This window comes from Borostomias antarcticus, assembly GCF_949987555.1.
Source record: "Borostomias antarcticus genome assembly, chromosome: 24".
Classification (NCBI taxonomy): domain Eukaryota; kingdom Metazoa; phylum Chordata; class Actinopteri; order Stomiiformes; family Stomiidae; genus Borostomias; species Borostomias antarcticus.
The window spans coordinates 5,937,449-5,961,113 of record NC_140257.1 but is presented as its reverse complement, the minus strand read 5'-3'; the positions used below and the strand labels follow the sequence as shown (position 1 = coordinate 5,961,113).

General features: G+C 44.0%; 1 protein-coding gene across 1 annotated transcript in view; it reads right to left on the bottom strand.

Annotated features, from left to right (window-relative positions):
- Positions 1 to 17,005: 17,005 nt before the first annotated feature.
- The window catches only part of efr3a (EFR3 homolog A), a 125,891-nt gene continuing 119,231 nt past the window's right edge, over positions 17,006 to 23,665 (bottom strand). Inside the window, 5 exon segments of the mRNA XM_084458382.1 lie at positions 17,006 to 21,002; positions 21,131 to 21,180; positions 21,610 to 21,713; positions 22,065 to 22,113; positions 22,649 to 22,734. Coding sequence (XP_084314508.1) covers positions 20,897 to 21,002; positions 21,131 to 21,180; positions 21,610 to 21,713; positions 22,065 to 22,113; positions 22,649 to 22,734 — 395 coding nt within the window. The 3' untranslated portion in view covers positions 17,006 to 20,896.

Below are 23,665 nucleotides of genomic sequence, written 5' to 3'. Positions count from 1 at the left end.
CCAGGGAAGAAATGTGCTCGGGGTATTTATAATGTTATAGTGACACATCCGGTCCTTTCTGCTTGGTGCCAAGCTGAGCGACAGGTGGGACGATCTGTTTGAAGTAGTGAAAAAAAACATGGCAGACAGAGGGAGAGAGAAGTTTGCCAGCCTTGTTTAAAAGCGTTATAATCAGAAGTTAATGAGAGTCTTGAAGCTCTATGTTAAAAGTAAAATGTGCCTCAATCAGTGTGTACAGTAATTTAAAGATGAATATGGTCCTGATGCATTCATTGACTTTTAATTAAACACTTCATTTTATGCTTTTATATGAGGGTCCAAAAGCATCTTCCAGACAGCCTATTTGAGGTAGAACTATTGGTTCTCATCTTTTCCAGTTGATGGTTCTTTTGAATCATGTAAGTGGAAGCTGTAGGCTACTGTACGATGTTTTAACCTTCTTATTTCCATTTTGTTATTGCAACCAGCAATTTCCAATCAATCCCTGTGGTTGAATCAGTTGAGTGCTATTAATGTATGAGATATAGGCCTACTGTGACAAGTGTGTAGACTTGTGACACTGTCTTCATTTATTCTAGGTATATCATGTTTTTGACGTGGATTATGATTCTGTCTACTCTTCCAACCAGTGAGTAGGCTATCCTATTGATTCACTTTGCATCACAAGCCTAGATGTCTATTAAGTCACACAGGGGTGTAGAGGTAAATACAGAGGTGTTTAAACTCAAATACAGAGTTTACCCACCTTGTTTCTCCTCATTGATTAATTGATAAACTAACGAGTTTACTTGGGTTTATCCTCCACTACACCCCTGAAGTCACACATACAATAGTTGAGCGTGGACTAAGCCTACAACATATTCCAATTGATTTTTAGGCCATATTTTCTGGCATACATAGACTACAAATGTGTACATTAACTGAATGCTATATTACTTGTAAACCATGTCACATGTTTATTCCTCATGTTGCCTTCAGCCATCTCTGAAAGTTCCTTACTCTGCTCAAACATCAATGACCTAAACCCAGATGATCTACTCATAGGTAAGACATTTGAGTGATATGCAATTAGGTTATAGACATTTGAGTGATATGCAATTAGGTTATAGACATTTGAGTGATGTGCAATTGCGGTGTGTGTGTTGACGTTTGAGGTCGACTCGGGTGTTCTGTTATCAGAAGGCAGGCCTAATCCTCGCTGAAAGCTTGGTGGCTCCCATGGAGAGATGTGAACCTAAATCGTTTTCTGCTCCACACACTGAGATGATAGAGTAGGGCCTGGTCTATCTAAGATTACATCTATTCACCCACCACCTGCTGCTATAAAATGACCCCCTCCCCACCCCCACCTCCCAAAAAAGGTACGAATTGAACCCCCTACTGTAGGCTAGGCTACCTCTCCCTTCCTCACATGTCTAGCGTAGGGTAGGGTACAGTGTGTTAATTGACTTAAACACAGATACACTCTCTCTCAGACTGTATCGGGATGCGCTTCACGTGGCTTCACGCGGTGTTTGATAATTTTCCCGCGCTGCTGAATTTCGCGCTGAAACTCCGCTGTGCCACGAGGCTGTGCCCGCGCGACCTGGAGGACTACGGCTGCTCGTGCAGATACGCCGCAGCGGGACACCCCGTCGATGCTATGGACGGGTAAGATATCAACCCCTGATTATAATACCGCCATGATCCACCGACACCCCCGGATTAAACGGCAATGTTGAAGCATGCACGTCTAACAAACATGTGTAGGCCATTGCACGTGTACAGCATTCTAGTGCTGAAACTCAGGGCTGTAAGACTGTTTTGAGTGATATTTCTGATCTCACAAGGCACAAGGCCTAGTCTACCTAGTAGCTAATTAGGCCTATCCTAACTATCAAAGTGGACATACATAATTTGCCTTCCACAACGCTACCTCATTTGACTTACAAAAAACAAACTTTAATCATAAAGTAGGCTATAAGCTGTACCTACTGTACTGTAACTTCAATAGCCTACCTTTAGCCTCAGTTGATTCACTTTAATCTCTCCCTGTTCCTCCAGCTGTTGTCATACACACAGGGCATGTTACCAGGGTGCGACTGTTGAATCCTGCCGACAGGAACTCCTAACCTTCTCAAAGAACTTGACCTGCTCAGAGGACAATGTCACATGTGGTAAAGAGAAAATGAAGAAAATAATTAAAGACTGGATCTTTCATGCACGAAACTAAACCGGTGCCAGTTAATACCGGTTTCTGAATTCATTGTCATTGTTTTTCACAGATGCCCTTGATCCTTGTCAGCGGATGTTTTGCGAGTGTGACCGGGCGGCCATAGCCTGCATGGAGCAGAACTCCTACGTCCCCGCCATGAGAGGACGAGCTCAATCACTCTGCTCTTCTGGCGGCCACACAGGTACAAGGAGAGGCTTGTGTGACGATTATTGTCTGAAATAATAATGACATAATTCATTTTTGCCCCGGCAAAAACAGGAAGTTGAATGCACCCGAAGATTTTCTGATCCCCCCCCTCCCCACAAAGGCTTTCTGAAGGATTCATGTTTACTGGAAGGAATTAGTCTCTGTGTTTTTAAACAGTGTTACTGAATAAGGACACAGGGGTGAGGGAGATTCTGAATGGAACAGGTGAGAGAGTGACATCAGGTCACCTTCGGGGAAAATAAAGTGCTCTAGATGCTTCGTCAGAGGAAGAAAATAAGGAAAAGACAGGAAAAAAAAACACTGAAAAAGATAAATAAAACAAGACAATATACGTCAATGTTGGGTCTCATCGTCATTTGGCCAGAGCCAGAGAGATGAGTCACACCTCCTTGCTTATCCCAGCCAATTAAAACAGTGACCTTTTGGGTTTTTTATTTTGATGGTGCCCACACACCCTGGGAAAGAAATCAGCGTTTATAGAACTGTGTGTGACGGATCTGCCAGGTCCAGATATAGAGGATGTGGTTCTTTCTCCTGGAAGCTGCTCAGCTGTGTGTTCAGTAAATAACTAGTGATGGCCTTTGCAAGAGCAAACCATAAAAAAAGCCACTGATACTTCGGATATAATGTTGCGTAATGTTCTAACCCTAACCCTAACCCTCAAATCCTGTAAAAAAAAAAGTGCATCTTTCTTCTTCATCTTTATATAGTTATAGATGGAGTTCAACCACTGACACTGACCTTTTCACAGGTGCTCTAGTGATTATATAATGTTTGCTACTCCTTATGTAATTCATCTATCTTTGTAGATCTAATTCAGTTATGTCACTTACAGAAGTGGTTTGGTATATATGCCCATATAGATCCATTGTGTACTTTGCTGTGACATGAGAAATGAGCACTAATAACTCAAAAATACATCATTCGTCAAAATGTGTATGGGCTGTTGTATATGATCGTAAATAACCTTATAACAGAGCTTATGATGCTAAATACCAACTAGTCCTTTAAGGAGAAACTCTCAGTTCCCATAAGGAGAGGAAAACTATAGATCACTGGACCCGATACTGGAAATTAAATCATATTGTTTTCTGCTCTTCATGTAATTCATCTATCTTTGTAGTTTTAATTCAGTTACTGTATGTCACTTAAAGACACAACTCTGAATAAACTTAAATCTAGATTCAATTCACTTAAATCTGTTTGTTAAAGACAGTAGCCTACTCTCTATTCCCATAAGGAGGAAAAAAAAATCTATGGTTCATTGCACCCGATACTGGAAATGAAATCCTATAAAAGTCATAGCAGTCAGTACCAGCTGAAATCCATGGGCGTAACAGGGCCATTAACATACAATAAATAAATATATACATAAAGAAAATAAGTATTTCTACTGCATGTACTCTTCATGCCTGGTCACGTGAGCTCACATTCTGCTTTCCACTGATCATATCGTCCATTTAAACAATAATAATTGCTTAGACGTCTGACAGGCTACTCTTCATAAATAATCTATCTTTGTAGTTTTAATTCAGTTAAGTCACTTAAAGACACTACTCTGAATTGAATTAACTTAAATCTAGATTTACTTAAATCTATAATAATTAACTTATCTAGATTTAACTCAGTTAAATCTGTCTGTTAAAGACATTACTCTCTTTTTCCCAAGGAGAAAAAAAAAATCATTGGTTCATTGGACCCAATACTGGAAGTGATATCATATAAAAGATAAAAGACATAGGAGTCAGTACAGGTTGAAATCCAAATCCACACATTATATACGTGTGTGTATATATATATATATATATATATACTGTACATACATACTGTACAGTACTGGTATAGTACACTACATATCTATATAGTTACAATATACAGTACAAGATTACAGGCAACTATAAAAGCCCTCAAGAGTGAAAGAAAGGTTTGGCCGACATCTTACAACACTGTCCTAGTCTGTGGTATGTTGAGCTTGTTCTTGTTTCTGCCGCTTGCATTTCCCAATATGTTGCCATAACTACACTATAGAATGGATTCCCAATATCAATTTGAGATATTTTCTTTCCAGAAAATGGGTCCATGAATAATTCTGTTGACGGGACCTCAGCAGGCAGCGTTCTGTCTTTAAACTCTCCATCAGAAGGTAATAACATATCGGAAGGTAATCACATATTTAGTGAGTTCATGGTGAATGTCATTGCTTCTCATTATTTTCCAGTCCAGTCATACACCATCCTTGACAATCCATTAATATCTGTTCCACACCATCAGTAAAGTTTCTCGTTTTCCATCCAACCACCAGACGTGTATCTGTTAATGAACACCTCCCTGGGTAATGACACAAGGGTATTTGGTGACCTGGTGACCCCACCTCCCATGCCCCCTACCCAGTCACTCCTTGAAGGTAAATCCTAATTGGGCTTAGACTTACTGCCTTGACACAGTGATGCCTACAAAGAGGTTGGATCTGTCAAACACAGATTGACAACAAGTGCAAGTAGCCCTATGTGGGGCCTGGAAAGTGGTGACCAATGAATTGTAATTATAGTGTAGAGATGTTATGACCCATGCTGTATGCTGGTAATATTTAGCGTAGTTTCTTGTTCTACTGTCCTGTAGATGAGAAGGAGAAGGTGGGAGGTCTGGCAGGAGAGAGGGAGGAACAGCAGACAGTTGAACATGCTGCTTCTCATTCTGCAGGTTTCAGCCCTGAAGGTAAAACAGCCCACTGCTTCATGTCCCAACTCAGCATTAAACACTTTTTGCACAACGTTCCACTAGACTAGATCAAATGTTTGAGTTTAAGGAGCCTGACAGACCTGTGCTGCAGGCAAAACCCTTCATAATAATTAGAATAATCAAAAGACTAAATCCCCCAAAGGTATCAGTGGTGCCGTGATACTGAAGGACTCTGTTATTGCTTTTGCAGATGTGAATGGGACGGAGGCAGTACTTTTAGAGGTAGAACGTGAAGAGACTACTCATCCTTTGACAGCAAATAACCAAGGTGAGCATCTATTTTAAAATAATCAACACACCACCACAAACATTAAGTATAATTGTACCAATAACTAATACAATTATGTTTTTTTATTCTGTTTAAAATGCAATGCACAATCCAGGAGCACAGAGTGCCACAGAGCCGGACGATCAGACAACCCACAATGCAGTGGGCTCCACAACTGAGGCTGTGGCACGTCCTACCGGTCTAAAAGTACCAACAATATCCTCAACTATGACCAAGCCAGAATCTCAGCATGCAACACCATTAAGAACATCTCCCACTGACTCCACCCTGGGCACGTCTGAGGAGTCGTCAGAGGAAGAGGAGGAGGATGAAGAGCAGGGGAGACCGTTGATTTCTCCCCCAGTCATCTCTGTCTCTGAGGGTAAGGGTTCGAGGAGTTTTGTTTTGTGTGGTCAGTCCGGCCAATCCGATGGTCAGTCTAATCAAATTATTATCAAAATATTTGTTAGCCCATGGAACCATTATCATGGTCACAACAAGATCCACAACATCTGCTCAACCGCAACATACAACCAGAGCGACGACTACCACTACCACTACAATGAACCCTGAAGAGGACTCCTCCTCCTCTGAAGAAGAAGAAGAAGACGAAGATGACCAACATGGTAAACAGAGAATTTATTATAATTATTTGGCTTACAAATTTGACTAATGCGATGTTTGAGAAAATAGATCAAGTTGATATTCACCTACTGTACATATCAATGTATCAATTTTTTCAGTCAAAGAAATCGCAACCACTGTAACTACAACAGTGAGAGCCACTACAGTGGCCAAACCATCCTCATCAACAACAGCCACAACAACCAAATCACTTCCCTCAACCGGCGATGAATCCAATAAGGTGGAAGAAAAGCCAATGCAGGCCACCAACAGCCCCTTAGGTCACCTCACAGGTAGCAGCCTGTCCTTGTAATGAGCAGTTCCACTTCCAAGAAGAACAACTGTTGGCGTAGGCCTTGGATCCACTGGGCATTTTTTGAGAGTGTAAATCACTCGAATAAATGTGTTTTAATTCGTTAAACTTTGAAAGGCCTTGAGTGCCATGTGCCTTTCTAAATGCCATGTCTCCAAACAAAATGGGCCAAGTGGATCCACAGCCTTTGTAAACGAGCAGGAAGTTATGACATCACGTCCAGTCATGTGACATGTTTTTCCGAGAACGGACAGTGGCCACTTAAATCTTTGAGCAAAACAATATTGGTTATTGTTTGAATCTATTTTCATTATCACTATTATCACTGTATTTTTGTGGCATAAAAGTTGGGTCTGGTAAGCATACATACTTCAGCCTTCATAACTAACAACATGCTGTTGTGTTACAGAATAGCCTTGGCCTTTTGGCAAGAGGGTTTATGCTCAAGCACTATTGACAATTGTTGCTCTTGGTTTGTTATTGATTATTTTTCTTTTCTGGGCCTAGAAAAAAACACTCATGGAACAACAGGATTAAGACCAACAACATTAACGAAAGTAACCCCATCTACCCTCCTCTTCCCTGGGCAAGAGACTGGGACGACAGAACACCGTGTTGAGACACATCCGCCTGCTGTTGATGCAACCAAAGGTTGGTGTTCCCATGTTCCAGATTACTTCACAAAGCACAAACAACAGACACATCATTTCAGAGATACTAGAAATGGCGCTCAGAGAGCACAGACCTCCGCCTAACATGGCTGAAATGCACTCATGGCTGTGGCTGTGTGTGTGTGTGTGTGTGTGTGTGTGTGTGTGTGAGAGCAGGACATGTTTGGTATTGCTGCGTTCCTATAGGTCGAGAGCTTTATGCAAGTCAAACCCCTCGTCTCTGTGACCTTCCCATGAGTAGATATGTCCGTTTCAACCCCCTCAATGAAAATCAATTCACCCGCTTATTTTTACCCTGGAGAATTAAGCCGTCCTGCGCCTAAGTCCACAAAATGACTGGAGGTGAATAGGCGGTCGTGTTTGGGCAGCTCGGTGGCGCCCCCTTCGGGTCGTAGCCGGGGGGGGGTGGGGGGGGGGGGGGGGGTGGGGGGGGGGGGGGGGGCGGTGCGATGCATTCCAGGCCCCCCCCCCCCCAGACCCCAGTCCAAACCCCTCGTCTCTAGCGCACCCACACAGGGAGCTGGCTTCGTTATTCGAAAGATTTGTTTTCATTTGTGGACCTGGCCTATGATTCGGATCCACTCCAAAATGTAAAGTGTTCTAAAGTGGCCCATGCTACACAACTCCACTGAGTTTCATGACACTCTTAGAACCCATTAATAATCGTAGTCCAAAAAATGAATGGAGGTGAATGGCCGACCTGGCTGTGTTTGGGCGGCCCGTGGACCCGCCCCGTGATTCGGATCTGCTCCAAACTTTTATGGGTTCTTAGTAGGAACCTGCTACAGTTTTGTGAAAATTGGTCCAGTAGTTTTTGCGTTATCATGCTAAAACAACAAACAGACAAACGCACCCACAGCATCGAAAACATGACTTCATCCTGCGCTGTCGCGGAGGTAGTTCAAATTCACACACGGTACTTGTCATTATATGTGTTTGTGTTAGGCCTGGGAATCATTACCATGGCAACAACAAGACATCCAGCATATCACAGCTCTAAACCAACCAGAGTCACCGCCTCCTCAGAGCAACCAACCAGAGTCACCGCCTCCTCAGAGCAACCAACCAGAGTCACCGCCTCCTCAGAGCAACCAACCAGAGTCACCGTCTCCTCAGAGAAACCAACCAGAGTCACCGCCTCCTCAGAGCAACCAATCACAACCTCGGATGATTCTGTTGAGGAAGAATACACAACTCAAACACACATTCCCTTGGATTCTACAAATACTGGTGAGAAAACGTTGATGACAGATGTGCTTTACAGAGAAAACCAGTGGAGGGTTTTTAGCTCTCGCTAAATCATGAGAGAATTCCCTGGGCTGCATCTCTGGGCCATGTTTGGTACTTTCAGACTGATCTGCACGAACTTGGCCTCATATCTCCCCAAGTCCCTCAACTATATAGAAATTAAATTAGCATTTAATTAACACAAGCATTTACACCAGGCACAACAGTTGCATTTGGTGTGAACATACAGTAGCATAACATTATCACAACATTATCACAATGTTCTGAGATGAAAAGATGAGAAATGTGAAAGAAGCCTCAGATAAAGAAAAAACATTTAGTTTAATGATTTTTGTGTTTCATTGCTTATTTGGGAAAAACTTAATTTTGACTGCTCCATACTAGTTATCTTGAACTGTCTAATCCATAACAGCGGCGATGCCTTCAGAAACGACCCCGTCAAGGTCCGCGGTATCAACAACCTTTTACCAACCCAGTCCAGCGACCAGACGGACGAGCGCGGTCAAACCCCGACCTGGAACCAACGTCTCGCCGGCCTCTCCCTCACACACGGCTCCTGAAGATGAGTCAGGAGAGGAGGAAGAGGAGGAGGGAGACGAGGAGGTGAAGGACAAGCCGCCCTGTGAAGAGGAAGATCTAGACAGTTCCCAGGAACAAGACACAGACGGTAGAGAAGCTGCTTGTTCCCCAGCCTACATTCAGAGATGTTTAGGCCTACAAACAAATCCCACAGAGAGACACCAGTATCGGCCTCCTCACCACCTTCTTCTCATGACTGGTTTTGCTGAGGAATCAGTCCAGTAGAACATGTTCAGGGTAGAAGCCAGCTATGACCTAGCCTGGTATGACCCTCCCGATTTAGCCAGCTCACTGCTTCGCTCCGCAATATCGGTCTGGCCTTCGCCCCATAGAGAGCGATTATGTGGGAGGGGGTACTTGCCAATGAGCGTTCAGCAAACATTTGCCAAATCCAGTCGGAAGAACGGCAAAAACTTATTTTCCACCGAGAAACTCCGCTAGTGCATACTCCTGTTCTTGTTTAAGTGTTGTGATTAAGTCTATTTCTGCAATAACTGCACTTATAGCTGCGTTTATTCTTCTAACGTGAACGTTACCACTCGTTGCTTCGGGAGCGGCCATGTTTATTTAGCGAGCGGCAGGGACACGAACCAATCAGGGGCTGCTTTCCACTGTGGGGCGGGACAGCAGATAAAACGCAGTCCCTGATTGGCCCGGTATGGTCTGGGTTTTGGCATAATCGCTCTGGAGGAGGCGAAGGCCAGACCGTTCCGTTAGTGAAACAGAATGTGAGCTCGCGAGAACGGGATGGTCGTACCAGGCTAGCTATGACCTAAAATATTGCGTAGCTCTCCCACACAAACACACTCTTCATGAAATCAATTATCTTTTACTCGGAAAATCTTGGGAAAAATCTGGGTAGATCCTGGTTTTTAAACGTGCCCAAATCGAGATTCAGGGCTTGATTGTAATACTGTGAGTTCTTAGGACTGTAAAGCAGTGCAAATGACATCTCTCATGTGTTCATTGTTTCCAAGGCCGGGGTGGCGTCCAGCGAAGAGCTGTGTCTTTCTCTGCCTGGTCTCTCCTGGAGTCCATGGGACTGACCGAGGTCCAGCCGCAGCCTGACAGCAAAGGTACAGGGACCTGCTTCTCAACCCCCTCCAATATGACTTGAACCAGTGAACCACTACTCTTAAAACAATCTACCCTTCATCATTTCTGTTCCTTCACAATAACCATATCTATATACATACATATATGGATACATAATAATCATCTTTTGAAAAGTTTAAGAGAACACTTAAAAAGTACTTCCATGAATAAGGCATCGTTACTGATCATGCCATTATAAATGCTTGGTTGAATACTCTATTCTGATTGGCTGCTAGGTGGGCATTACATACGTACAGACCAAGGAAAAAAAAACTTTTGCTCGCCTGTAATACGACAGGTCAAGGGCCAACGGTAATAAAACAAAACGCTCCCAAACAGTCTTCTTCATTGCGGTTCGGTATGCAGATCCTCTTCAGATACACGTTTTTCCCCCAAAGTTCACCTGAAGAAGGCTTTTGTATGGACCACCCGTTTTTCCAGATCCATACTTAATGCCGACCCCCAAACATGTGAGCTTCCTATCCATGTGTAGCTAATAAGCTGGCTGCACTGTAGAACAGCAGCATCCCAACGTCAGGTTTCAATGACTCTATTAGACATTCTCACTCACTCACAGCTGTTTCCTGGACTCCTAATCTTCCATAGCTCTTATATGTCTGCTTCCTTTATTCTCTTACTGCCGCTGCCATTTGTTTTTTCCCATCGGTCTTAATGCCTGTTCTCTCTGGTCCTGTCTTGCCTGGTGTTGTGATCGGAGGGTGTGTTTGGGAAGCTTCATGTGTGGTTGCTCTTCTGCTGCTGCCGCTTCTCTGCCTGCGTGTGTTCATGTTAAGTGTTCCTCCTGTTGTGTGTGTTCATGCTGAGTGTTCCTCCTGTTGTGTGTGTTCATGCTGTGTTCCTCCTGTTGTGTGTGTTCATGCTGTGTTCCTCCTGTTCTGCCGCTGCTCTGTAGTCTTTGCTGTGTTGCCTGGTGATGTGACTGTATGGACGTAGAGGCTGTGTGGGAAATGATTGGATCTGTGCTGCTCTGTGTCTTTCTCTCATTCCCTCTTCATTCTCCCATAATGAATCCTGAGAGCTGATTGGATACACCCCCGAAACTCTGTAAACACTGTACTGTGAACCCCCGTGCTCGGCTTTCCCTCAGGGCATTTTACACCACTGTGTGTGTGTGTGTATGTGTGTGTGTGTGTGTGTAGAGTGCAGTCACTCTTTCACTCAGTACAGCAGTGATGGGCGTGCCAGGCTGGAGATGCCGGCTCTGGGGGAGATGCTCCACTGCCTGACCGGCCGCTGCCCGCACCAGTACGAGATGTACGGCTGCTACTGTGGGCAGGAGGGCAAAGGTCAACCGCTGGACCAGCTGGACAGGTCAGTGCCAACGTCAGGTCGTGGGCCGGGTCAAACGGTCATTCCGCTGAGGTACAGAAAATGGATGAAAATAAGGGTTTTCTCTTTCTCTCTCTCCCTCTTTCTCCCTTTCTTTCTCTCTCCCTCTTTCTCTCTCTCCCTTTCCCTCTCTCTCTTTCTCTCCCTCTTTCTCTCCCTCTTTCTCTCCCTCTTTCTCTCTCCGTCTCTCTCTTTCCCTCCCTCTCTTTCCCTCCCTCTCTCTCCCTCTCTTTCTCTTTCCCTCCTCTCTCTCTCTCTCTCTCTCTCTCTCAGGTGTTGTTTTTTCCACCGGTGCTGTCTGGAGCAGATCAGGTCTGTGGGCTGTAGGAGGGACAGGAAGCTCAACGCAGACGTTTCCTGCGAGAACGGCAAAGCGCGCTGTGAGTGTGTTCACTATTAAACCCTCTCTGAGTGTGTTCACTATTAAACCCTCTGAGTGTGTTCACTATTAAACCCTCTCTGAGTGTGTTCACTATTAAACCCTCTGAGTGTGTTCACTATTAAACCCTCTCTGAGTGTGTTCACTATTAAACCCTCTCTGAGTGTGTTCACTATTAAACCCTCTCTGAGTGTGTTCACTATTAAACCCTCTCTGAGTGTGTTCACTATTAAACCCTCTCTGAGTGTGTTCACTATTAAACCCTCTCTGAGTGTGTTCACTATTAAACCCTCTCTGAGTGTGTTCACTATTAAACCCTCTCTGAGTGTGTTCACTATGAAACCCTCTCTGAGTGTGTTCACTATTAAACCCTCTCTGAGTGTGTTCACTATGAAACCCTCTCTGTTGTCCAGATATGAATCAGCTCATGAATACATGCCTCCTCAATCTGTTACACATTCAAACAGTTTAGATACTGTTAGTCATATCATGGTGTAGTCTAACAAAAACACTGTTGGGTCTTCTACGTCTGGGCAGTTCTACAGTATATCATGACATGAACAGTGGATTGCATTTATATAGCGCCTTAATCCAAAGCGCCTTACAAAGGCCTCTCATTCACCCATTTACACACCAATGGCGGCCAGCGTCCACTCAAGGTGCTAGCCTGCTCATTGGGGGTTCAGTGTCCTTACTCAAGCACACTTATTTGAACATCAGAACGTTTCCTTTAAGCCTTCCTCATTGACACTGATGCATAATTCATCTCTGTCTCCAAGGCCAGGGTGTGAGTGTGTGCGACAAGCTCCAGTGTGTGTGTGACCGGACCGGCGCCGAGTGCATGGCGGCGGCCCACTTCAACCACAGCGCCACTCCCACCCGCTGCCAGGACCCCCGGCCCCCCTGCGGACGGGCCCGCGAGCCCCCCAGACCCCGCCCCCCGCCGGCCGGGTCCAGCGAGCCCCCCAGACCCCGCCCCCCGCCGGCCGGGTCCAGCGAGGAGGAGAGAGGGGGACCACACAGGGACGGAGGGACAGACCTGAAACCAGGGGGGCAGACTGAGACACACACACAGACACAGAATTCACAAAGGTGAGACTGAAATAGTTGCGTCCCTGATTGTGTAGCTTATCGTTTTACCCCCGAGGCGTCCTTCCAGCCGCGACGGACTCGACTATTCTCTCGATTATTCTCTCGACTATTCTCTTGATTATTCTCTCGACTATTCTTTCCACCAAATTATTCCCGCCAAAACAAAACGCGCATGGATGGGAGCGCGTAGCTTAATCGGTCGTTCTTTGCAGTCTTATTCATTAGAATGTAAATGCTACTTTAAATATTTGCTAATGTGAATGAATGCCATTGAAATAGATAACAAGGCGTACTTTTTAAGAAGACGCGTCACAAGGCAGTTTTATGAACTGCATGCATGGGGGAGCACAATTATTCAATATTTTTGATAACCTACTGTTGTTGTTGTTTATAATACGGGTAGATTAAATCAAGCATTCTGATTGGTTGAGAGCAAATAACGGGGTGTACTGATTATAGCATAAAAGTCTGTAGTCGCTAGAGCCTCATCTCAGTTAGAAATGAATGCGCCTGTTACACTGTCAGCATTCCAAATATAACAGACGGACAGGCAGATTCAATCTCTCAGACTGTGTGTTAGTTATCAACTTTGTAATAATTTCCTTCTTACACAAAGTTACCATGTAGATTCCGAATATGTGATCTGTTTATCAAAATAAAGCCTGTTTGAAAATGTGTCAAGACGTGTTCGGACTGCCCCGGCAGGTTCTGTAGATAAAATCACTAAAGAGACGCGCACTTTGTTTATGTCTGTTGCATAGCAACAGCCACACGGGGGACTATTTTCTCTAACGTTACTGAAATGCGATACAAAACTGGAATTTTGTGCTGAAAGGCAGTCATTGTCTTTGTTTACTATTTATACTTTCGCCGGCAACTCGTATTATAAAAGAAATAAGGTACTCAAGGCAGTACTTTGCTGTGAATAATGTACAGTTCAAGGGTTTGTCGGGCCTAACAACCCCCTTGAACTGTACATTATTCACAACAAAGTACTGCCTCTCGTACCTTATTGCTTAAGTAGCACTGTTAACTATGTTGCTTCGTCAGGCTAACACCCGTGTCCTAACTGCTTGCGATGCGAGCAACAGAACGCGACATCGCATGCTTGCTGTCCTAACTGAAACCGTAAAATTTCCTGTTCTGTTACGTCATTTGTCTATATTCCCATCTGACTAGTGTCTAGCTACTCTACTTTCGAACGCCTGTCAACGCGAGCGACAGGAGGAAAATAGGAACAGGGCGAGCGTCAAATGGGCAGTTAAGGGCCCGTCCCCACTGGTCAACTGTCACTCGCGCCAATTTCCGTGTCCAAATCAAAACCAATGGAGAGCGTTTGCCGGAAGGTGGAGTCCAATGAACTTCGGTCTCGGGGAAAACGCCCTGCCGGCGCGTCGCGGAGTCGCAACTCATTAGCATAAAATAGACATCCATCCTATTTTATGCTAATTTACGCCATGACTAGATAGTTTACCTGCTTGTCAACCTACTCAACCACTGCCTAGAGAGTTGAGTAGTTTGGAGGGAAAACAAATGATGAACAATGATGAATAAACAAATGATAAACCGCTACGTACTGCAGCTTTAAGTCCGATCAAACTAAACCATGTCTTTCTACCTTCAGTGAAGAGAGTGTGGAACAAGGGAGTTACAAAGAGCAGAAGCCAAAAGCTCCGGCCGTGGCCACCAGGCCACCCATCCCCCTGCGACCACGCCCACCACCCGCATCCAGCGAGGAGAGCGCGGAGCAGGGGAGAGAAGGACCCCTGCAGGGGGCGGTAGCGGGCCAAAGACCCCCAATGCCCAGCGTGGTCCAATCTCACAGCCCCAAACCCAGTAGGCCGACTCACAGCCACGGTCATCAACCCAGTGAGCAGGGGGCGGGGCCTTCACCTTGGAGACCAACGGGGACTGGGGGGAGGCAGGAAGAGGAGGAGGAGGAGCAGGAAGAGGAAGGAGAGGAGGAAGAAGAGGGTGGTGAGGAGGAAGAAGAGAAAGAGGGAAAAGAGGAAGAGGAGGAGGAAGAGGAAGGGAATTGAAGGATGATACATATATTACATACAGCCCAAAACGTGTCAGGGGTTCAAAGAAGCATGAAGCCCCCTCCTACACACACACATTATGTCCTGATGATGATGAAGACGGTGGTGGAAACGTGGTGAAATGTTTCAGTCATATTAAAGGCTTTTTAATATTATTTTCCTCCCGATCACATTATTGAGTTCCTGGATCTACACTCCTTCAAGTGGTTAATTACTTTAATGTCTACACTGTCTCGCACACCCAACTCTTTAGTAATGAAAAATACAGAAACAAGCATTGGTATAAAGACTTTATTTTAATCTGGTATATTTTTCATACAATAATAATCTATGCACACTTCTCTATTGAATAGAAGCTCTGTCATAGTGGTTTAAATCAACAGTGCGTAGTTTGAAATAAGCAAAGCTTTAGCAGTTCAGTGATTTTCAATTACATTGCAAAGGCCATGAATTAAAATAACATGTTTTCATTGTGACTGCTCAACACTGATATCAGATCTTTGTATCTCTAACCGCTTGGCTCCAATGGGTCCGATTGCCTCAGCGTCAACCATCAACTAACAGACGCTGAGGAAATGAATCCATTGTAATTAATGACAGGGGCTCCACTGCAGCCGTTGTGTTGCGTTCGACACCTGCGTCCGACGTTAGAGAATCACCCAGGTTCATTTCTTGATTTTTGACGGATACAGTGGAGCCAAGGAGTAAAACAAGCACAACATGAATTATTGCATCACAATATATGAGTATGAGATCATTGATGGCCTAACTCCATATTGTTGTGGTCCCTTCACCTATTACAAACATCTATCTACTTTTCATGTAGTTGTTGTAGTCTATGAAAAATGGAATCCACAACATGTACCCGAGAAAGTGACAGGGATAAGTACCCATAATGCATTATCATTAACAAAGACTTCATAACATGAATCAGATAATGTCCAACTAAGTCTCCCTTTAAAGTACCAAGTACATTACATTAAAAGTGCAAAACAAATGTAGATATGAATGTTATTAGTATGTCTCCTATATAGGGTTGCAAAGGGGCAGAAAATTTCCTGTATATTTCCGGAAACTTTCTGGAAATTTACCATGGGAAGTTAAGCTTGGGAATTTTTGAAATTTTTATTGTAGTCTTTTTTTCAACATTAGTATTTATATTTTATATACTTATTTTATGATTTTATCCCGTTTTCATTAAATTTGGTAGCCAATTGACTCTGACCAACAGTAGTGTCCAACTACCCCTTACTACTGTAACTGTTGAGGATTTGTCACACAACTTGTCTCGTTGGCAATGTGAAAGGGAGAGACAACTCCTGGACTATCTCAGCTCACAACCCTAATTCCACCACCAGACGGGTTCTATTGTGTGACAAACTCTCAGGCTGAGATTAAACTAACCAAGCTCAATAGGCTGCTCCCTCTGGCATCTGGCCATACTCAGATCTGGCCATACTCGGATCTAGTGAGACCTCCGGTTCCAGCACCGGTTCAGTCATTTCTTACATTTGTAAAAGAAATGTTTACATGCATGTCTGCTTATGACAAAACAAAATGTTTATATTTATGACAAGGTCAATACAGTTGATATAAATAACCCCAAAATTCCCAGTTTATTCCTGTTAATTCCCATAAATTCCTGTTAATTCCCATGGAAAGTTTCCAACTTTGAATATTCCCGGAATTTTGCAACCCTACTCCTATATCCATTGCTGATTGTTGTCATGAATCAGTTATTTGTTAAATAGATTTTAAGCCGTTTCCTCATCCCTGCTGGCTTCTTGTAACCAGGTCTTAGCCAATGGTTTTAATGTAAACAATCTCATGATCCACTGTTACACTAAATTGAGCTGCTTGTAAATTATTGATGGCTTTTTCAAACCTAAGTTAGGTTGATCCTTTGCCCCAGTTGCAATGAAAACCAGCACACATGTGGCGGCCTACAACCTTTGCCTATACACAAACCATACGTTCCCATTTGAGCATAAATGCCACTGACTGTAGATAGTAAAATACAGCATTTGACCTGATTGAGACGCACTGAAGAACCTTGTTCTGGAGGAGCTGGTGTCAGGTGTTTTTCACACACCCTCAATCCCCAATAGAAACCCACCCTTATAACCCTACCCATTCAATCATATCAGCTAGCCATTAGACTGCTAGCAGGCCTACCCATTCAATCATATCAGCTAGCCATTAGACTGCTGCTAGAAGGCCTACCCATTCAATCATATCAGCTAGCCATTAGACTGCTGCTAGCAGGCCTACCCATTCAATCATATCAGCTAGCCATTAGACTGCTGCTAGCAGGTCTACCCATTCAATCATATCAGCTAGCCATTAGACTGCTGCTAGCAGGTCTACCCATTCAATCATATCAGAGAAAGTGATCCCGCCAGCCTTTAGAAAAGAGCGGGAGGCGTGGCCACCTTTCTAAAACATTCAAACAGCGTTTCAAACTGCACTGCACGACCAATAACCATGGATGGGTGTACGACCAATAACCTTGGGTGGTTGTGAAAAAACAGCTAATCCCAATCCCTCCCAAAATGTGGGACTTATTCGCAATGGTTGCACACAAAAGACACAATACCTAAGCTCTCAATCTCTATCAGGCAACATGCCAATAATATAATGCATAGCTATAGCTATAAATATATATATATATATATATTTTAAACTAATATGATAGGCTAAGATGACACATTCATAGAATAAATGATACTATATGGCCTACGCAACCTTTGTGCCAACTCCCATCAACCACCCATATCTCCAAACACAATCTTTATGCATCAAACAATACACCCATCTAGTTAAGACACAGTTCAAGGTAAGACATTGTGTTGCAAAAAATAATCCTATGATAATATGATACATGATATTGCACGAAATTACACAAATCCAATTACTTTCAATGGACATTTTATATAAGATAATATCATCTGAGTTAGGGTGAAAACTCTGACCAATCAAATTTCACTTAAAGGAGTAGTAAAGGGAAAATTATGTTTAGCCCTGTTTTAAGGTTACTTATGATCATATACAATGGTTCAGATCAAAAAGTTGACAAAACTAGCACTTTTGAGAAAGTCTGATAATTGCTCTACCACCGTTTTGGTCATACAATGGATGTGGGTGGGCCATCAAAAAACATGTTAAACTCAATTTATATTGAGATATATGATCATAAGTAACCTTAAAACAGGGCTAAACATGATTTCCCCTTTACTACTCCGTTAAGCTTGAAATGCAAGTTGAGGAGCATGTTTGATCAGCCCTGTCTGATATCCTCAATGACTACAGCACATTCCTTTTACGGATGGCACCTATGATTCACATTTGCTTTACTGTCATTAGTATTATGATAAGACTGTTGGTAACATTGCCCACCAATCACCTCTAGAATCTGAACAAACTTTACTGTACCTAGGAGATCAAATACCCGCCCACAGGGCTACTGTAAGTCCTTCCCTCAGAGAACAATCTAACAACCTCCACCATCTTCCACCACCCCTAAGAATCTCTCCTTCTGATCAACATTCAGAATCACCTTAAACATACAAAACCACCCCAGAACACATCACTACCGTTATCACAAAACCAGCCCAGAACATCATTTTACTGTTATCACAAAGAGCTGACAAATAACATTATTTTTCCTTATCTCTAAATTCCAAACCAGTTAACCATCTGTAAGTTACACGAGTTCAGATTTTCAAAATCCTGCAGAAGGTGTTCATGGGCATAAGAATGTATAGTTCTAGAAAAGACACAGGCTCTACAAACCTCCCTCTAACTCAGACCTGAGTCTGAGACCTGGCCTGGCTGCTCACACCCAGCAGTGGCCTCCGGCGATGCCTACAGGACACATCTCACACCACCACCATTAAGACTGTGTTTAGATTCATATCAGTGTTATTAGACGGCTCAGTGAGCCGACAGCATACAGCCAGATATCAGCTGCCCTCAGGGCTGTAAGAACAGAGTGAGACCACTATCTAAACATTTCACAGGGAGGGTTAGGTAACATGTTGGAGCGTTTCTTTGGCGATGGAAGTGTTTTGGTATTCTAGGTGACCGACAGCTGAGAAATGTAGCCCTGCTTGCTAAGCTGGAGATATTGTCGATGAAAACTCCCAATTGTGCAGATATATTTCCAAAAATACTCTAAATTACAATCCAACAGATAAAATCACAAATATTCCACAGGACACTTTGAGCTTTGAAGCCTACAGCAACACTGAGAATCAACGGCTCACACCCTATGCAAAAAGCACATGGCCTACACAGCAATACGCATGACTATATTCATATAAACCATGATATGATATGAAACCATCATGTGACATCAAAGTGCAAGTAGCCTACAGCAAAATACTGGAGCGGAATGACAGGTGTGTGCCCCCTATTATACAACTAGTCGATCATGAAAAATATCCCAACACTCTTGTTTAAATCCCTTACAAGAATATAGATTGAAATATTGAAAAGTCGTTGATGTTAATTTATTTGACTGTATTGTGCTCAACATTCTATGGTTCAGTTTTGCTGGTTTTGAGTGAGAAGAGTGTTTGAGAAAGATTAATGCTTTAATACTTCATTTTAATTCTCTATCACAAAGATCGTGAACCTTTTCCCTAAGGTTTAATAAGCATAAAAGCGAAGCATTAGAAATTACATGACTTTTGCAAGCATTGGCACAGTGAGAAAGCTCCCCTCTACTCATTTCTCAAGTTGCTAACCGCATAACCAAATTTGCATGAGGCTGGACAGCACCAAGTCACTGTATTGTTATTAGTATGACTTTCCATGCTTGAAACATCTGCAAGTACAGTAGCTTTTAAAAAAGACATAATTTGAATAGACTAAGTCTACAGCGCGAACAAGCTTCTGACCTGAAGACAAACAGCTGTTTCTCTGCCAAACTATAAACGTCCTTTAAAACACACCCTCCCCTGCATTGGACTTGGGCGTGAGCTCTAAGCCAACGACCCTGGGGCTGAAAAGACCCCAAAAAAGAGAAGCACTGCCTAATCTTCCCAACTACAGTGCATAAATGTACCCTCACAATAACAGTGTGACCCAACTGAGTAACGCTCTGTGGAATGCTAACCGTGAACGACCATGGGAAAATGGACGTGACCGTTAAGTTTTGTCTCTGATAGACTTTGTTCCCAAGAACCAAACGACGGGTCTGTTTCATACTCGTATCGCTAACGTTCGTACCTCCACCTCTGACCGACGTTTTCTTTCATCCTACAGACTTAGCGCTTCTCTTCAGTTAGCCCGACTGTAGATGTGACCAGCGTTTTGAAACAGACGGTGTTCTAGTGAGCGCTCTACAAGTCTTTCCAATAAGCCTCATCCCTCCCCAGGGCCCTACTGTAGCTTCATAGCCAGGCTAGCTGCGCTGTGTCAATAATAATAACATTTTCCCCTTGCGGCTCAAATAGATTTCCGCTAATTAGCCAATGCTAAGCAGCTACTTATTCACTACAGTATGTGAGCTGACAGCCTGTTGGAGGCATCAGAAGTGAATGAGAGGGTGGCACTGCAGCTCTCTATCAGCTTCCTGTAATCTGCCATCATTAGTACTAAGGGCAGAGGTTTAATCTGAGGAAAGGTTTTACGTGTACGTGTGGGACTATGGTAAAGAGTGGATGGCTCTGTCATTGGGTGTTATAGGATTAGTGGTACACCATACAGCCATATCTCTGACCGAAGAACATAGTGGTTGGAGCACAGTTAGGAATGAAAGGGTTTAGAAAATGGGGAACACAGTTAGGGGTCTTCCTACTTAAGTGGTTCAGTTTGTCTTAGCTCTACTAGTAGACACGCAGGTCTATGTGTCTGAAATAGTGAAGCCTAGTTTCTACTCTATAAGACAGCTATGACTCATAGCTCTGGGCATTGTGCTTAGCTTGGTTTAGCATGGCAACCGAATCACCAACTGCTAGAAAAATCGGTCTTACACTGTATAAATACAGATTTAGGGATTTGACCTAGTGGCCTAAGTTTGTGTGTGTGCGGTATTACTAGAGTGTTCAACGGGGATGTGTCTCTTTGTTCTAGTAGACACACAAGTCTGGGAACTTCATCTCGTAGACGGGGACAGACTGGTGTTGGGCGTGGCCGGCAGAGATGGACACCACCCCAGACGGACTTGGGGGGGGCCTGAGAGGGGGAGAAAGAGAGGAAGGAGAGAAATATGGGGATGAAAAGGGAATCAAGGTGGGAGAAAGGACAACTGTTGAGTAATAAATTACCACTTTATGACAAATGAAACAGTTTGAATCATGTACCTAATCGTCAGCTCGAAGATTTGTGCCAGTTTGTCGTGCAACATATTGGCCTGTGGACATAAAAGCGCTCAGTCACTTAAATCATAAATAGTGCTTCACAGTGAACAGAAGATAACATCTAAAGTACACATCGTTATTTCTGATCCATACAAGTGTATTGGCTTCCGCTAGGGCGTCTGCTGTCATCTACAGTACATGTCAACGTTCAGCCTGTGTTAAGTCAAGCTATCCGACAGCTTGCCAGGTGAATTATTCAAAGCATCTGGCATGCGAGTGACAACCCACATCTCTACAGTAGCTAGACAAGACGTACATTCTGCCCTGTACATGCATGTCCGCCAACATAGTTTTAATAAAAATATCACATCCAAAAAAGTATGTCCATAATAGGAATCTACAACATATTGTAAGTCACCAAATCCCTCTGGGTATGAAGCTGTATTGTCCTGCTGTGTTTAGAATAGACCAGCGCTGCGCACCTTGGACTCGCAGTGAGCAGCGATCTCTTCGAACGGAGCCTTCTGGAACTTCTCCATCACCTGCCGCCTCTTCTCCCTCTCCTGCTCCTCTAGGCCTGTGGTGTCTAAGATGGCGGAAGACAACTCAGCAATAACTTCACTATGTTTGTGTTTAAATCCCTTTTGTTTAGAAATGGCAGGGGGGACAGGGGTTGGACGACCTGGTAGGAACAGGACACTCAAAGGGGGATTTAATACCCCGTTTTAGGGGCAACTGGTGGATCGAAGGCCGCTAGAAGGATTTTAGGCACTCGCTGTAATTACAGAATTAATTTCTGGTTTTCTGCAGGAATAGAGTGAATTTTCACTCTTTTTTTAATTCATTGAATACATAAATAAATAAATAAACTTAAATCATTTTTTATCATTACAAGTTTGTGTCATGTCTTGGTTCTAGCTAGTTTCCATCTACTCACCGATGGCCTTCTTCAAAGTCTCAAAGGTGATCTCCTCAGCCAGCTGAGACTGCAGGGAAACATGCAAGAGTCATTCAACCAAGCAGACCTCTGGCAAAAGGAAACACTGCCAGTGTGTGCACAGAAATAAAGCTGACAGTGACCCTGGAATAGAAAAGCATGTTGTCTGCCCCCTCACCACGGCCTCACTAGACATGTGCATCTAGCAAAAAGCTGTCAAGCCAAGATATTATCGGAGCTGACAGTTTGATGTCAACAACCAAGCCACAACAGGAAGTTATGATCCTTCCCCACCGTGAATGTCTCATATCTTATCCTGCTTAACCAGCCTAGCCCTGTCAATTACCATAGGATACACAGCTGAACATGCTTATATGCTGCACGACTGTGGAAGCAGTGACTTTTTAACAACTGTGATGCTTATTCCAGCTTCAAAGACATCCAATCTGTGAAATATCATAAACCACACAAGTCAGTCACCTTCTCTACCACTGTCAGATATTAGAAACCTAATATCCTTGAACCAATCTGTAAAATCACACTCAGCGGATATCACCTTCCAGGGTGTTCCTGTTCAGACGTACCTTCTCTGGGAGGCTGTTGGAGATGATGTCCACTTGGAGGGAGACGGTGTCGACAAAACTCTTTCTTCTGCTGAGGCGGTCTTCATCTGTTTAAAGATAGGCATCTTAAGAGTACAATACTTTTTAAGCAAGCACATGCGCACGCACACACACACACACACACACACACACACACACACACACACAATGGTACAGTACATCTAGAGGTATACACATCTGTACCTCATTCACAAGTGTGCTGTACACTGTGTACAGTGTAGATAGAATTGACTCAAGTAAGATTTGGTTACTCGATTAATCGCTTGTTAATGGAATATAACTTTATCAATTAATCAACTATTATCTGTTAAGGTTAACAGTTATCGATTCATGAAATTCCTTGAAACGTGCCTAATGTGTTAACATCCCTGTGGTGTGAGTTAATGTGCCCAGCGGGATGCCAGGATGACAGCCTCATCCCCAAACCTCCCAGCCTCATCCCCAAACCTCCCAGCCTTATCCCCAAACCTCCCAGCCTCATCCCCAAACATCCCAGCCTCATCCCCAAACATCCCAGCCTCATCCCAAAACATCCCAGCCTCATCCCCAAACCTCCCAGCCTCATCCCCAAACCTCCCAGCCTCATCCCCAAACCTCCCAGCCTCATCCCCAAACATCCCAGCCTCATCCCCAAACATCCCAGCCTCATCCCAAAACCTCCCAGCCTCATCCCCAAACCTCCCAGCCTCATCCCAAAACCTCCCAGCCTCATCCCCAAACCTCCCAGCCTCATTCCAAAACCTCCCAGCCTCATCCCAAAACCTCCCAGCCTCATCCCCAAACCTCCCAGCCTCATCCCCAAACCTCCCAGCCTCATCCCAAAACCTCCCAGCCTCATCCCAAAACCTCCCAGCCTCATCCCAAAATCTCCCCTTCAGCACCTGGCGGGCGCTGGCTCTGCCTCCGGGCAGACTGGAGCTAAATCAACTAAAGAGAGGGGGGGGGGGGGGGGGGGGGCGGGGGGGAGCAGTTCTGCCC